The sequence below is a fragment of the Scyliorhinus canicula genome, chromosome 6 (assembly GCF_902713615.1).
Source record: "Scyliorhinus canicula chromosome 6, sScyCan1.1, whole genome shotgun sequence".
In the NCBI taxonomy this organism is placed as follows: domain Eukaryota; kingdom Metazoa; phylum Chordata; class Chondrichthyes; order Carcharhiniformes; family Scyliorhinidae; genus Scyliorhinus; species Scyliorhinus canicula.
In genome coordinates, this window is record NC_052151.1 from 55,195,759 (window position 1) to 55,211,860 (window position 16,102).

General features: G+C 45.1%; 1 protein-coding gene across 2 annotated transcripts in view; it reads left to right on the forward strand.

The window, feature by feature from the left end:
- Positions 1-3,853: 3,853 nt before the first annotated feature.
- The window catches only part of ttk (ttk protein kinase), a 72,928-nt gene continuing 60,679 nt past the window's right edge, over positions 3,854-16,102 (forward strand). For both annotated transcript variants that reach the window (XM_038799318.1, XM_038799319.1), the window contains exons 1-6: positions 3,854-3,941; positions 9,828-9,956; positions 10,350-10,575; positions 12,502-12,608; positions 12,694-12,840; positions 15,920-16,037. In XM_038799318.1, coding sequence (XP_038655246.1) covers positions 9,830-9,956; positions 10,350-10,575; positions 12,502-12,608; positions 12,694-12,840; positions 15,920-16,037 — 725 coding nt within the window. In that variant the 5' untranslated portion in view covers positions 3,854-3,941; positions 9,828-9,829. The remainder of the gene's footprint in view (positions 3,942-9,827; positions 9,957-10,349; positions 10,576-12,501; positions 12,609-12,693; positions 12,841-15,919; positions 16,038-16,102) is intronic.

The window sequence follows — 16,102 nt, forward strand, 5'->3', positions numbered from 1 at the left end:
ATTCCGCCTGGAGGTCGGTGAACAGTGGTGTCCCACAGGGACCTGTTCTGGGACTTCTGCTCTTTGTGGTTTTATAAATGACTCGGATGAGGACGTGGAAGGGTGGGTTAGTAAGTTTGCAGATGACACGAAGGTTGGTGGAGTTGTAAATAATGTTGAGGGCTGTTGCAGGTTTCAACAGGACATTGACAGGATGCAAAGCTGGGTTTAGAAGTGGCAGATGGAGTTCAACCTAGATAAATGTGAAGTGATTCATTTTGGAAGATTGAATTTGAATGCTGAATACAGGGTTAAAGGCAGGATTCCTGGAAGTGTGGAGAAAGAGAGGGATCTTGGGGTCCACATACATAGATTCCGCAAAGGTGCCACCCAGGTTGATAAGGTTGTTAAGAGGGCGTATGGTGTGTTGGCTTTCATTAACAGGGGGATTGAGTTTAAGAGCCGCAAGGTTTTGCTGCAGCTTTATAAAACCCTGGTTAGACCACACTTGGAATATTGTGTCCAGTGCTGGTCACCTCATTATAGGAAGAAACGTTGAGGGATCTAGGGCTTTTCTCACTGGAGCGAAGAAAAGAGGTGACTTGATAGAGGTGTCCAAGGGGATGAGAGGCATGGATAGAGTAGATAGCCAGACACTTTTCCCCAGGGCTGAAATGGCTGTCATGAAGGGACATAATTTTAAGGTGATTGGAGGAAGGTATAGGGGAGATGTCAGAGGCACGTTCTTTACACAGAATGGTGGGTGCATGGAATGCACTGCCAGTGGAGGTGGTGGAGTCAGAGTCATTCGGGACATTTATGTGACTCTTGGACAAGCACATGGACAGCAGTAAATTGAAGGGGTGGAGGTTAGGTTGATCTTAGATTAGGATAAATGGTCGGCACAACATTGTGGGCTGAAGGGCCTGTACTGGTCTATGTTCTATGATCTATTGCCCAATACTATCTTGGGCTTGTTCAAAACTGCTGCTCAGACCCTGTATTATATTTTATGACTCCTCTGTTGGTTCCTTCTCCTTGATGTATGGAATTCATAATCCTTTTTCAGCCCTATAGCTCCTCCAGCTGCTTTGTCCTCCAAACCTGGCCTTCTGTATATCATAGTCTCATTTGCCATTCTACTGTTGGAAAGATTTCAGCTCAGCTTCCAGAACACACATCCTAAAATCTGTCAATTTTGCTCATTTTCTTCATATCTCTCCAGGACATGGAATAGGCTCATTTACTCAAGCCCAAGATAGTATTGGGCTCATTTACATCTTTTTCCAGCTTTCATCCCATACACAGAAGTTCACATCACAGAATTGATGCTATTTAGCTTATTGTGTCTGTACTGGCTCTTTACTAGACCAATACAAAACTAATCCTATTGTTTCAAATGCTTATCCACATTTCATTTGGGAGATACAATTGTCTCTGCTTCAACTCGTCTGCTGGCAATTCATGCTTGCTCCTAATTATTGTGCAAATAACTTTATCTTAATCTCTCTCCTAGTATCTCTCCTGAGTGACAATTATACATTTTAGTTACTGATTCTCAAATCAGAGGAAATACGAAAGGGAAAATGCTGGAAAATCTCAGCAAGTCTGGCAGCATATGTAGGGAGAGAAAAGAGCTAACGTTTCGAGTCCGATGACTCTTTGTCAAAGAGGAAATACTGTTGTATTTCTGCAAGCATTCTATTAACACTCTTTCTCAATTAAAATCTAATTAGCCTTTGCTTCCACAGAAATAATCTCAATTCCATACAATGGTGGCTTCTCAACAGTTTTTTCTTGGTTATCATAATCTGAACATTATAGTATTACAGTCCTTCCTATAAGGGGACACAAAACCGTGACGTATCGATTATTTTATAATGCATTTTGGAAGGTCTAATGCAGGGACGGAATAAACAGTGAATGGTAGAACCCTCAAGAGTATTGACAGTCAGAGAGACCTAGGTATACAGGTCCACAGGTCACTGAAAGGGGCAACACTGGTGGAGAAGGTAGTCCAGAAGGCATACGGCATGCTTGCCTTCATTGACTGGGGCATTGAGTATAAAAATTGGCAGTCATGTTGCAGCTGTATAGAACCTTAGTTCGGCCACATTTGGAGTATAGTGTTCAATTCTGGTTGCCACACTACCAGAAGGATGTGGAGGCTTTAGAGAGCGTGCAGAAGAGATTTACCAGGATGTTGCCTGGTATAGAGGGCATTAACTATGAGGAGAGGCTGAAAAAACTCGGTTTGTTCTTACTGGAACGACGGAGGTTGAGGGGCAACCTGATAGAGGTCTACAAAATTATGAGGGGCACAGACAGGGTGGATAGTCAGAGGCTTTTACCCAGGGTAGAGGGGCCAATTACTAGGGGGCATAGGTTTAAGGTGCGAGGGGCAAGGTTTAGAGGAGATGTACGAGGCAAGTTCTATTACACAGCGGGTAGAGGGTGCCTGGAACTTGCTGCCGGAGGTGCTGGTGGAAGCAGCGACGATAGTGACATTTAAGGGCATCTTGACAGATACATGAATAAGATGGGAATAGAGGGATACGGACCCTGGAAGTGCAGAAGATTTTAGTTTAGACGGGCAGCATGGTCGGCACAGTCTTGGAGGGCCAAAGGGCCTGTTCATGTGCCGTACTTTTCTTTGTTCTTTGTACATTTGCTCGGTATTCTATGGTCCAGTTTATGAAGCCCAATGTTCGCTGTCTGTTTCACTCCGTGAAGTGCTTTGGAACATTTACTGTGAATCATTCTGCAAGCAGAAATAATTCCTGACTTTCAAGATGTTATGAGGTCCTTAATATCCTTTCTTTCTAACTTACAGCTTTGTTACCAGAGTTGATATTTGTAGTTACCTCCTTCAAGGCATTTTAGGCAATCCTGTGAGATCTATTATGGCTGTTTTCCAAACGTTGTTCCTGAATCACAGCTGTTCAAACAACACCTCCCAGTGTCACACGTTTTATTCTCTTCTCAACATTGCAAGGTCCCAAATTTGAATTATTATAATGAGGCACCCTGCTTCCAACTAATGTTTAATGTAAATCAACGAGCAGCACCACCTATTTACTTCAGTAACTTCCAAGCATCTTTCCTTCATTTTACTTATGCCAGTAGATGCTTACAATCAAAATTAATTCTGTGGGCACTTAATGCCCATCCTTAGTTGCCCTGTGAAGATGGCAACGGGGTTTTTACTTCAATCGTAGTGTTTGATGCAGCTGAGATCTGGTTGATCATACTTACTAAAGGTTTCATCATATGATCTTGTGACTTGACCGGCCCTGCCTGGTCAAACAATCTTTAATATTTTTTTCTAACTAATAAATGAAAGGGTTCAAACAAAATGTTCAAAGACAATTGACAACACATTTTAAAGTGTTAAGATTTTTATTGTCCATAACATTTTTTTCCGAGGTCTCTTACCGAAATTTCCAGATTAATCTTGTAATCTTGGAAATGTCAGGACAATCAGGACAGACTGCATTTAGTTAAGCTAGGAGAAATATTATCGTGTTCTTATCTTTACAAATACTGCCTGGCCTGCTGGGCGTTGCCAAATCTTCTCTGTTTTTCCTTTGATGAATTGGTGAATCTTTGAGCTGAAAATGCTGGAAACACACAGCAGGCTTGACAACAACTACCACTGTGTGAGTTCCGCACCAGCTCGGGCTGGCTGGCAGCCGGGGCCGTCCCTGGCTGGCAATTCGCCTGGAGCCCAGCCCACTGAAGATGCCAGGTTCCGATCGGCCGGCTGCCTGGTCGGAGCTGTGACTCCGCCCCTTTTCCCCTCCCGTGCTCTCGCAGGGGCGGGGTCAGCGGCCAGCAGCCAATCGGAATCCCGGCCCTGCTCCCAGCCAATGCAGTCGCGTTTTGCTGAGCAGTACGCCAATTTTGAATGCGGGGCGGTTGGTGGTGGCGGCGCCGTTTGTAAAGTGGCGAATTTGAACTCGGTAAGTGCGGTTCAGCATCGGGTGCCACACTTTGCCGGTGTATATGCTGCTGTGGAGGGGGCCGTCCGGGAGGAAAAGGTTGCGGGCAATAGGCTGCCAGGGAAGGAATTATAATCGGGTCAATAAACAATGCATTTGTTTCCCCCGCTCCCTGGCCCAAGTAGCATCACCCCCAGCAAATGCTCCTGAACACCCACCTCTTTGGTTAAGCTTCTGGACACTGGAATCCTTTTGGTATGGGTGTCTTGTGGTTGGGTGTAAGGTTATGTTGTGAAACGTTTATTACCACGTGCTATATAAATGCAACTGTTACCGATTGAGAATGATCCGATCTGGTGTTTGTTCACTTTCCTGGTGTGGGCAGCCTGGGTGAATAGGGGTGAGGGGAGAATGGTTGGCGTGGAGGTAGGGGAGTTCATGTGATGAAACATTCTGGGGCACGTTCAAGTAAAGTTGCCAACTTATTTCTCCAGTTGCATCTTCCCCTTTGCATTTGATCTGGGTTTCCCTTGCAGAGTGTTGACACAGACATGATGGGCTGATTGGCTTCCTGTGTTGTTACCATCCGATAAGTCTCTGATCTTTAGATGTGAGATTGAGTTTCTATGTAGTGTATTTGTGGATTTAATTTTGTGAATAGTGAATCATAGAATTTACAGTGCAGAAGGAGACCATCTGGCCCATCGAGTCTGCACCAGCTCCTGGAAAGAGCACCCTACATAAGCCCACGCCTCCTCTCTGTAACCCAGTAACCCCAGTTCACTTTTTTTTTTGGACACTAAGGGCAATTTAGCATGGACAATCCACCTAACCTGCACGTCTTTGGACTGTGGGAGGAAACCGGAGCACCCGGAGGAGACACTGGGAGAACGTGCAGACTCCGCATGGACAGTGACCCAAACTGGGGATCAAACTTGGGACCCTGGAGCTGTAAAGCTACTGTGCTGCCCACAAATGCTGGTTACATTCCTGAAAGCTTCAAAGCATAAATGTTGGAAAAAGCCATTTTTACCTTTTTTTGGATGAAGAAACAATTTCTTTGCAGTTTAGTTTGGTGCAAGTCTGGAGTTTGCTTGAGGCGAAGCTGTCTTGACTGGCTTTATGTGGGGCTGTTCATGGAATGTGTACTTGTCGAAGAAGGAAGATTTGTGTTTTCTAGCTTGCCTGTGATCAGCTGTGACAGTGACTAGAATCCTTTTCTAGAATTCTCAAAATCCCCCCCCCCCCCGGAATACAGCTTCTGCTGACATTTTAATTTTCCCCGTGAAAATCGACGAACGGCTGCCACCTCTGAGAGAGCCCCAAAATTGACCCTCTTAAGGCAAACTTTAGTTTCTCAAGCCTGAGAAACCCAGCCATGTCACTAACCCAAACATTTCAGACTCTCCATTCCGAACACTCTCCCCATTGATTTAGCTCTAATTGTTTTGTTCTTCTCAAGGGTAATTAGGGACAGGCGGTAAATACTGGCCCACCTAAAGAGACCCACATGTCTTAAATTAATTTTAAAAAGCTGGACTCTTTGGTAAAGATGGGAAGTGTATTATAGCAACATAGGAATTAGGAGCAGAAGTATGTGGGTGGGACCTCTTCCTCTGTTGTGTTTGCCATGTTCTATTTTTAATTCTATCTCTGATCTCCATAGTTATATATGCTGCATTTCAAATGTTCACTGATTCTTTAATTTTACATGTACCTTCTCTTCCTGACTTCTCTCCCTGTCAATGGATTTTTAATGTTTGTAATAAATCATGTCTTTATAAACCTCAAGTTCCGAAACTTATCAGGATAATGCTTCTTCCAATGCTGCTGTATCTTTTGCTTTATCTTTTGCAACTTTTCCTATTTTCTACGGTTACAAACCTGAAACCTGAAACTTCTTCAGCTGAGGTTTCCTTGCCAATTTTTCTTTTTCTGGGACCCATGACTGCTTCATTTCATAAGCCCCTCATCGCTCAGCCTGAATGTTCATTTCAATGCTTTGCAATATCTTTCACTATCTATCTACATTACATTCAACATTGTAGTATATATTTTCTTATAATATTGGAGTTCTTGTGGCCTTGTAACAATGCAGGCAATGCATTACAAAAAGCAGACTTCTGGTGACAGGGATGTGCTGAGTAGTCGCACATGAGGTGGCTCTCCAGAACACAGCAAAATGGACACTTTTGGTTGAATTTAGTCTGGAAAACTGGTCTCATTCATCCCCTCACCCACAAAGACCGAGAAGAGAATGTGAGGAAGCAGTAGCTCGAGAGGCCGCAGGGAAGCCAGAAACTGCGGAAAAGGGCAGGCGCAGCGGACACACAGGCCAGCGAACCCACAAGGCGAGGGTTCCCCGGCCACCTGTGAGAGAAAGACCGGTGACCCAGAGAGCAGACTCCCCTGCCGCCCCCCCCCTCCCCCCCCCCCACATGGCACTCAAGATGGGAAGGAGGTTGGAGGCCCAGGTGGAAATGATACAAGAACTCAAAAGCATCGACAGACAGGGACCAGATAGTTGCCCTGGAGGCCAAGGTAAAGAGGTTGGTGGCGACACAGAGGAGCCTGAAGGGGGAGGTCGAGGACCAAGAGAACCAATCCAGACAACAAAACATTTGAATAGTGGGCCTGCCAGAGGGAATTGAGGGCAGAGACCCAACAGACGACGTGGCCCAAGTTCTGGGCAACCTGGTTGGAAGGGACAACTTTCCAACGCCGCCGGAGATCAACAAGGCCCAAGGATGGGGACGATAATAGCCAAGCTGCACAGAGATCAGGAAAGGATCCTATGTTGTGCTTTGCCATCAAAGGCAGGCAGCTTGGAGTTATACAGGATTTGAGGGTATGCCAGGATATTGGGGTGGGCCCGGCAAAGCGAATTCAAGCGTGTGAAGTCAGCCCTGTTTTTAAAAAAAACTGGCTATATTAGATTCTGGATGTTGTTCCCAGCCAGGCTCCGGGTGATCTACCAGAATAAGGAGCATTATTTCACCACCTTGACAGAGGCGGACGGGTTCGTCTATAAAAACGGACCAGACAAAAGCAGTGGTGAGGAAGATGTAGAGAGAAAGCGATGGAAATGGACAATTTTGCTTGGGGCTGCACTCCTCGTTATGAGTAAGGGAACTAGCTCATTGGAAGGGGTGAGGGCAGCAGAATGCAGGGTAAGATGAGGAGACAATAGATAACAATGAAACAGGTGTAGAGGGGGGGGGTCAGCAACCTCAGGAGGGGGTGCCACCACGCTAGCTGGGAAAACTAGTGCCAGGAAGCATGGGGGGGGGGGGGGGGGGGCACATCCCCCAGCAGGGAGAGAGTGCCTGTTTGGGGGGGGGGGGGGGGGGGGGGGGGGGGGGTTCAGAGCTGACTGGGCTACCATAAACTTGCAAAATTACCACTGGGCAGCCACGGCGAGAGGCTGGGTGAAGGAACCAAGTAAGGAATGGGTGAGGACGGAGGAGTCCTCCTGTACAGAAACGGCCCTCTGGGTCCTTGCCACAGCAGCATTTCCTTCCCCACCAGCAAAACACTCAACTAGCCCAGTGGTGATACCATCCCTGAGAACCTGGAACCAGATGAGGCAGCACTTTGGTCTGACTGAGGTATCCACCATGACCCACATCTGTGGCAACCGCAGGTTCAATGCAATCTTTAAGAGGTGGAGACAGGACAGGGGGTGGACACTGACGGTTTAGGACTTTTACACTGGGGAAGGACAAGTGACCTTGTAGGAACTGACTGAGTGACTGGAACTACCGAACGGACAGGACAGGAAGCCGACATCTGCAGTCAAAATGTTCTCTGCAAGGAGATGACAACGTACCCAAGGGCCCCGAGAGACACAATGTTGGAAGAGTTACTGGATGCAGACAGTCTGGGAAAGGGGAACTATGAGGACAGATATGGACAACTTTTAGAAAGGACACGCTCCCCACTAGGCAAAACTCGGGGGGAAATGGGAGGAAGAGCAACGGACGGAAATAAGGTGAGGACTCTGGAGCGAAGCACTGAACAGGGCCAACTCCACCTCCTCCTGCGCAAAGCTAAGCCTTATGCAACTAAAAGTGGTGCACAGCACACCTGACAAGAACCCAAATGAGCAGGTTCTTCCTGGAGTTGGAGAACAAATGTGAACGTTGCCAGGGAGGCCTAACCAACCACGGCCACATGTTCTAGGCCGCCCCAGACTTGTCGGGGGAGAAGGCAATGTCCAAAGTTGTGGAGGTGCGGGTGGAGCCATGCCCGAGGTCGGACCTGCCAGAACTACATATGAGGAAGAGGGCTGACACCTTTGACTTTGCTTCCCTAATCACCCGCTGGAGAATCTTGCTCGGCTAGCAATCAGAGGCACCATCCACGGCTGAAGACTGGCTGGCAGACCTGTAACAATTTTGCCACCTGGCGAAGATTAAGTTCACCATCCGAGGGTCTGAAAATGGCTCCCACAAAGTGTGGGGGCCATTCACCAGCCTGTTCAAAGCCAACAATTGGTAGAGCGGGAGCCGCCGGGACCACAGCGAGCAGATCGAAATGGGAGTGTGAGAAACAACAAAGGGGAGAGCAGAAAGTGCCAACACTGGGACCAGAGAGCCCAACAAAAGGCCACACGAAAGAGGCTCACAGGATGGGAAGAGGAGAAAAGAGGGAAGTGATGCCAAGGGAGAAGGAGGGCACTGCCCACAAATAAACACTGAACAACCACCCATGGTGAAGTAAAGGGTCTAGTTTAAGACCCTGAAACAGTGATAGAAGGGAGGGGGGTGATACCAAAAAGGAGAACAACAAAGATGAAAAGTGTAAGCATTTGTTATAATGTAGGCACTTAATAAGCTTCTTTTCTTCATTTAATTTCCTCCAGAGTATGTTCCAGACAGCAAATAATCTTATGCCACAATTGAATTAAGTTAGATGTGATATATTTTTGTGACTTGGCTGTGTCTCAGAAATGCAAATTTAACTTAAACACAAGAGTTATGGTTGTAATACGTAGTTATGCTTGAGCTTGACCTGTGGCAGTGTTTTTCAAACTTTATTTCTGGGGACCCATTTTTACCAACCAGCCGACCTTCGCGGCCCACGCCGGCCGACCTTTGCGGCGTAAGCAACTCATCATTTTCTCTTACCTTGTTTGTTGCTGAAAAAAATGGAGGAAATGGCTTTGGGTCCCTTTGGCCCCAATGGTCCCTTTGGCGCCCCGAACTTGGAAAAAAAAAGGCTGCGACCATATAAAAAGAAATACGGCCGCACTACGCATGTGTGCCCGATCATCGGTGCGCATGCGCAGTGTGGCCGGATTTTAAAAATCTGTTCCTGGCCATTTTGAAGGCCGCTCGCAGCCGGCATTATTAAAAGCCGGCTGTTGCGCGCAAATTTGTGCAATCGGGAGCGCCGCGACAGACGGCTCCGCGACCCACCCGCGGGTCGTGCCCCTGAGTTTGACAATGCCTGACCTATGGTGCGTATGATAAAGGGGTAGATATTGACAATGTGACCCCTTGCCATTCAGTATGATCTTAGGCCAATCTTCTGCCTCACTTCTACTTTCCCCTCTGCTTCCCTGACAGACCAAAGACCTGTGTCTCAACCTTCAATGCACTCCATGTTGGACCATCCACAACACTGGGTGCATAATTCCAAAGGTTCATAGCCTTTTAATGAAGAAATATCTCCTGACCTTAATCTTAAATGATCCCCTTATCCTGATTGTGTCGCTGCGTCCACCTACCTTTCACGTGTATTTGTATACTTGTCCTTTCAACCTGAGTGTTGACTATTTTGTTTGAATGTTGAGTGACTTTCTAAAAGAAAAAGCATTATCAAATGGGATATTATGCTTTGAGAATATTGATGAAAGTCTAACAGTCTAGACACTTAAATGCTTCTTCCCTTTCTTGTTTACAGTGATGGAGGAAGACATGAATGAATCAAGGATGCGTCTGGCTCGCATTACGAGTCGATTGGCATACCTTCGAACACAACAAGTAGAAGCAAACAAAACTGAAGAGTTGAAATCTAATTCCGATATTACCGGTGCAGTGGAGTACATTTTTTTCGATTTAATTTATTTGGAATTTGTTTTTATCCATCCATTAGAAAAGTTTTGAACTATCAATTAGAATTGAACAGTACCTCAACACCCATGCCCCATCATAAAAAGTTCTATTATGTCAGCATTGCGTCATCATTAATGTGCTCTATCTGTACCAGCTTGTTAGAGATATCATCTTCAGACTAGGCCCTGATTGTTTTTGAGGAATTTACAAAAGCAAGAGGTAGTTTAGAAAGTGAGTGAAAAACCGTTTCTTCATAATGAAGGAAATGTCAGTGTTATGAACAGAACATAGCAGTAACTTAAAATGATCTGAACCGTACTAATGTGGCAACAATAGGAATTGTTATTAAACTTATTTGATTTTACCGTAGATCACACTGCCACTATCAGACAAATTATGGCCGATGGAAATTTTCCGGAAGACTGGTTTGTATACCTTCAGAAAGTGGAAAAAACGGGTGATCCTCAAACTAATGAGCGACTATTGAATAGACTTATGGAGCTATATAACGATGCAGTTGCTGCCCTATCGGTCGAGAAGCATTATGCAAATGAATGCTATGCTCGCATCTTGATACGTTTTGCGGAATTTAAAGTGTAAGTATTTTTCTGTCTTTTTTTTAAAGAAAAAATGGTATTCAAACATCCTAGGCCGTAGAATGTAATTCCATCTTTAGTCATTAAAGGAACAGATTAACAGACAAGGAGCAACCCATATGTACTGTATAACTCTTTATTTTTTTTATTTGAATTCCAATTCGAATTGAGAGCACTTTTCCTGACTTTTTTACCATCTTGATGTTGTGGAGTTAAATTTTGGGTATATACCAATCTATTTCATACCTATTGTTCAGGATGAGGTTGTCACTGTTGTTTATGAGGAACTATGGAATATTCAAAAATTGCTGAGTGAAAAAGTTTGATCTGTTGATCACTGATCTCGTTATTTTGATCCAGAAATTCAGGGATTCTGTCAGTAACTCTCCATGTTTATAGACTTCTGATTCGGTAGACATCAATTGAAGATGGTCCATGACTGTATGACATTTACATTTCATTGAACTGAATGCATGATTTTTGTGAACGATAAATTGGCAAAGTTATATTGGTTTTTTTGAAACGAACAATTTTAATGAGGTATTTTTGGCATTACAAACAACCACAGTATAAAAAAACTAGAGTACTAAGAACAATAGTCATAATGCAACCGCTGACATCCGTCCCTTCAAGGCCCGCCTACGTAACCCCCTCCTCTATGCCACCCTAAACCCCCCCCTTGCTGGCAATTAATTCTCCGCAACAAAGTCAGTGAATGGTTGCCACCTCCGGGTGAACCCTGACACCGACCCTCTCAAGGCGAACATGTCGGTTAACCAGGCCTCCGGCTTCAGAGGCCTAGAATCCCTCCAAGCCAGTAATATCTGTCGCCGGGCTACCAAGGAGACAAAGGCCAGAACATCTGCCTCTTTCTCCTCCTGGATACCCGGGTCTTCCAACACCCCAAAAATCACTACCCCTGAACTAATCTCCACCCTTGTCTTCAATACTCTGGACGTGACATCTGCAAACCACTGCCAGTAGCCCCTAAGTGTTGGGCATGCCCAGAACATGTGGACATGGTTCGCTGGTCTACCCGCACATCTGACACACTTGTCTTCCACCCCAAAAAATCTGCTCATCCGGGCCACTGTCATGTGCGCCCGGTGCACCACCTTAAATTAGATTAAGCTAAGCCGTGCGCATGTAGCGGTCGCTTTGACTCTGCTCAACGCCTCCGCCCAGAGGCCGTCCTCCATCTCACCCCCCAGTTCCTACTCCCACGTATGCTTCAGCTCCTCTATATGTGTCTCCTCCGCCCCCATTAATTCTTTGTAGATGCCTGAGACGCTCCCAAAGTTTTGACAAAGAGTCATCGGACTCGAAACGTTAGCTCTTTTCTCTCCCTACAGATGCTGAGATTTTGCAACATTTTTTCTTTCATTGGGGAGGCTATAGTCCCCCATTGGCTGAGATGTTGCATGGAGAAAGCAATCAGAGTTGACTCGTCAACCAATCAGCACCCTTTTCTCCTGTTGTATATGTTGTGATTGTTGAAATTTGGAATTCTCGTTTTTCATAGAATCCTCATAATGCAGAAGAAGGGCATTCGGCCCATCAAGTCTGCGTCAACCCTCCGAAGGAGCGCTCCCACCCTATCCCCATAACCCCAGCTAACGTTTTTGGACACTAAGGGCTACTTAGCATGGCGAATCTTCGTAACTTGCACATCTTTGAACTGTGGGAGGAAATCCCAACAGACAGTCACCCAAGGCCAGACTTGAACCCGGGTCCCTAACAGTCCAGACTTGAACCCAGGTCTGCGCAGTGAGGCAGCAGTGCTAACCTCTGTTGTCACCATGCTGCAATTTGTCTTGATGCGTGCAAGATAAAACCTTCGGCAACATTCACCAATTTTCAAACTTCAGTTGTGTTTTCATCTTTAGGAAAGTCCGAAAGAGATTCTAATCACATTGTCGTCCTCAGTTTTGTAGATGTCGATGAAGCACAGGAGCAATTCAACTTGGCTAGAGTGAACTGTAAGAGATTTGCCTTTGTGCATATAGCATATGCACAATTTGAGCTTAATCGAGGTTTGTATGACTTTCAATTCATTATTGAAAACCTGTAACCTATTCTATATTGTGGATAAATAAATATGTTATTGCCATTGGACAGGCTCTGTGAGGAAAAGTAGAACCATTCTTCAGAAAGCACTGACTATGAAAGCAAAACCAATCGAGCTCTTGGAGGTTGCTTTTCAAAATTTAAACCAGGGAAAAATGGAGCTATTACCTGAAGATGGAGATAAAGAAAATCTATCTGGTAAGTAAGTGTTTAAAATTGGATGTTGTTTGGTGGTCTGAGTGAAGGCAGGAAGTTGGGGATTGGGAAAGGCAAATTTTTTAAATGGCCACTAAGTCTACAAAAAGAAATGAAACCGGACGGACTACCCAGCATCGACCAACATTGTGGAAATGACCGCTACAAACATCAAGCCCTGTTCATCCTATAAAGTCCTCCATACTAACATCCTGGACTTGTACCAACATTGAGAGAGCGGTCTCAGATTAGTCATGCAACAGCCTGGACATAGTCAAATTCATCGAATCATACCTTACAGACAACATTCAAGGCACCACCATCGCCATCCTTGGGTATGTTCTGTCCATCAGCAGGATAGACCCAGCAGCGATAGTATGCAGTCTGGACGGAATTGCCCTGGGAGTCCATGACATCAGCTCCAACCCCATGCAGTCTCCTGGCATAAGGTCAAACCTAGGCAAGAAAATCTCCTTACCACCAGTTGGAAGAAGTGGAGAGGATTGGAGGAGCGCAGAATCTATTGTGAGTTGGGGACTTCAATGTTCATCACCAAGAGTGGCTCAGTAGCACCACCATAGACCGAGTTTGAGACCTAAAGCTCTACTGGGTCTGTGGCAGGTGGTGAGAAATAAACATTCATTTTTAAGGGATGTGAGCTTCAGTAGTCAGGCCAGCATTTGTTGCCCTCCCCTAATTGCCCTTGAGAAGGTGGTGCTGAGCTGCCTCCTTGAACCCCTGCAGTCCATGTACTGTAGGTACATCCACTGTGCTATTGGGGAGAGAGCCTTGTATGCCTTTGCATTGAAAAGTGCACATCTAAATGCTACTTAAATGTTATGAGGGTCTCTGTCTCCACCACCCTTTCAGGCAGTGAGTTCCAGACCCCCCCCCCCACCACTCTGAGTAAAAAAAAAAAAAGTTTTTTCATTTATATATTTTTTATTCATTAACGGGACGTGGGCTTCGCAGGTTAGGCCAGCATTTATTACCCATCCCTAGTTCCCTGTAGGATCTCTTATTTTCAAATAAGAGACGAAAGTCCGGAGGTAGTGCGAGAATGAGTTTTATTGCAAAATCTTGATTGGTACACTTCAAAAGTACAAAAAAAAGAAACAAAAGCCCAACAGGGCATATAGAAAAAACAATGGCAAGAGAGCAAAGACGAAGAGCGAGGGAAACACTAGAACCAATAACTTTATACCTTCATGGTTTTATACTGCACCCCTCTCTGCTCCCTATTAGCTTGCAAGTTTTGAATTGTGACTTCTGAATAGTGGTCCTTACTATCACTCACGTTGGTAATTTACTGGCTACACATTTGCAGTCTGGGTCGGCTGGTGTGATGTTTCACTTTTACCACCGCCAGGCTACAAACTTATAATCTGACAGTGACTTTGAACAATACAAGCTTATATTTCAACTACAGTTACAATATTTTCAAAACTTGGTTTTGAACTATTTTCCTACATTGATGAGGAGAAATTTCTTCAGCCAGAGAGTGGTAGGTCTGTGGAATTCATTGCCACAGAGGGCGGTGGAGGCCGGGACGTTGAGTGTCTTTAAGACAGAAATTGATAAATTCTTGATTTCTCGAGGAATTAAGGGCTATGGGGAGAGAGCGGGTAAATGGAGTTGAAATCAACCATGATTGAATGGTGGAGTGGACTCGATGGGCCGAATGGCCTTACTTCCGCTCCTATGTCTTATGGTCTTATTGCCTTTCAGAAGGTGATGATGAATTGGCTTTTTGAACCATGGCAGTCTTTGAGGTATAGGTACACCCACTGTGCTGTTCGGGAGGGAGTTTAATAGTTCCAGGATGTTGCCCGAACGACAGTGAAGGAGCGGTGATATATTTTGACGTCAGGATAGTGAGTGACTTAGAGGGAAACCTCCAGGTGGTGGGGTTCCCAGGTATCTGCTGCTCTTGTCCTTCTAGATGATAGCAGTCGTGGGTTTGCTGTCTAAGGAACTTTGGTGAGTTACTGCAGTGCATCTTGTAAAAGGTATAGAGGATCGGAATTCTGCAGTGAGTAACTTGTCCCCTGACTCCCCAAAGCCTGTCCACAATCGGCAAGACACAAGAAGGCAGTTCAGCAATTACGGATGGACACTGACTGCTGGTCTAGCGAAGTCCACATAGTTCATATGAATAAACAAAAACGGCACAAGTCCGGAGTGTGATGGAATACTCAGCTTGCCTGTATGAGTGCAGCTCCAACAAAAGTCTAGAAGCTTGTTACCATCAAGGACAAAGTAGCCAGCGTGATTGGCACCCTTACACAAACATTCACTTTCTATCACCGACCACTTTCGATCACCACCACGCAGTAGCAGCCGTGTGTATCATCTACACGATGCACGGCAGGAACTCACCAAGGCTCCTTCCAAACCCACAAACGCTGCTACCTAAAAGGACAAGGCCAGCAGACATTTGGGAATACCACCACCTGGAATTTCACCTCCAAGCCACTCGCATTCCAGGTTTGGATCTATATCATCGGCCCTTCACTGTTGCTGGAACTCCTTCCCGAATGGCACTGTGGATGTAGCTGCACCATAGGGACCCTAGCAGTTCAAGAAGGCAGCCTGCCACCACCTCAAAAGGCATTTAGAGATGGCCAGTGACGCCCAAATCCCATAAGTTAATTCTTAAAAATTGCTATTCAATTCAAATTCATTTAAGTTGAAAAATCGTGAGTTCTGAAAGCCTGAAGGCTAAAAATTGTAATTCACAACACCATCTGATGCTAATATTAAGAGAACCCAGACAGCATGGTAAAGGAGAGAAAAATGTTTCAAACTTTGCTCTTTTGCTGAAAGGAAATATATTTCCACTTTATTTTGGAACAGAATTCAAGAGAGGTGTTTTTTGTGCATGTGTAAACAGAAACTTAAGATATATTCTCTTAATCTCACACCTGGAAGAGGGTCAATTCATTTTTCAAATATTATGTGTGTTTTAATTGGGTAAAATTCCTGATTTGTCAGTAAAGGTGGGATATGACTTTTAACCACCCTGGCCAAAATATGTAAGTATGTACGCCTATCTTAACTTCTATATTTTCCTCCTGCATAGTGACCGTGTGTAAAGTCACACCATGCATGCTATCAACCACTAATGATCCATTGAACACAAACAGAAAAAACAGTGAGAGTTCTGAAGAGTTGCAAATTGATCCTTTTTTATCATTGAGGTAAAGTTGAATTTCATTTTTATGTTTGGAACCAATTCGTTTATTCCCAGAGAGGGTTGAGAAAA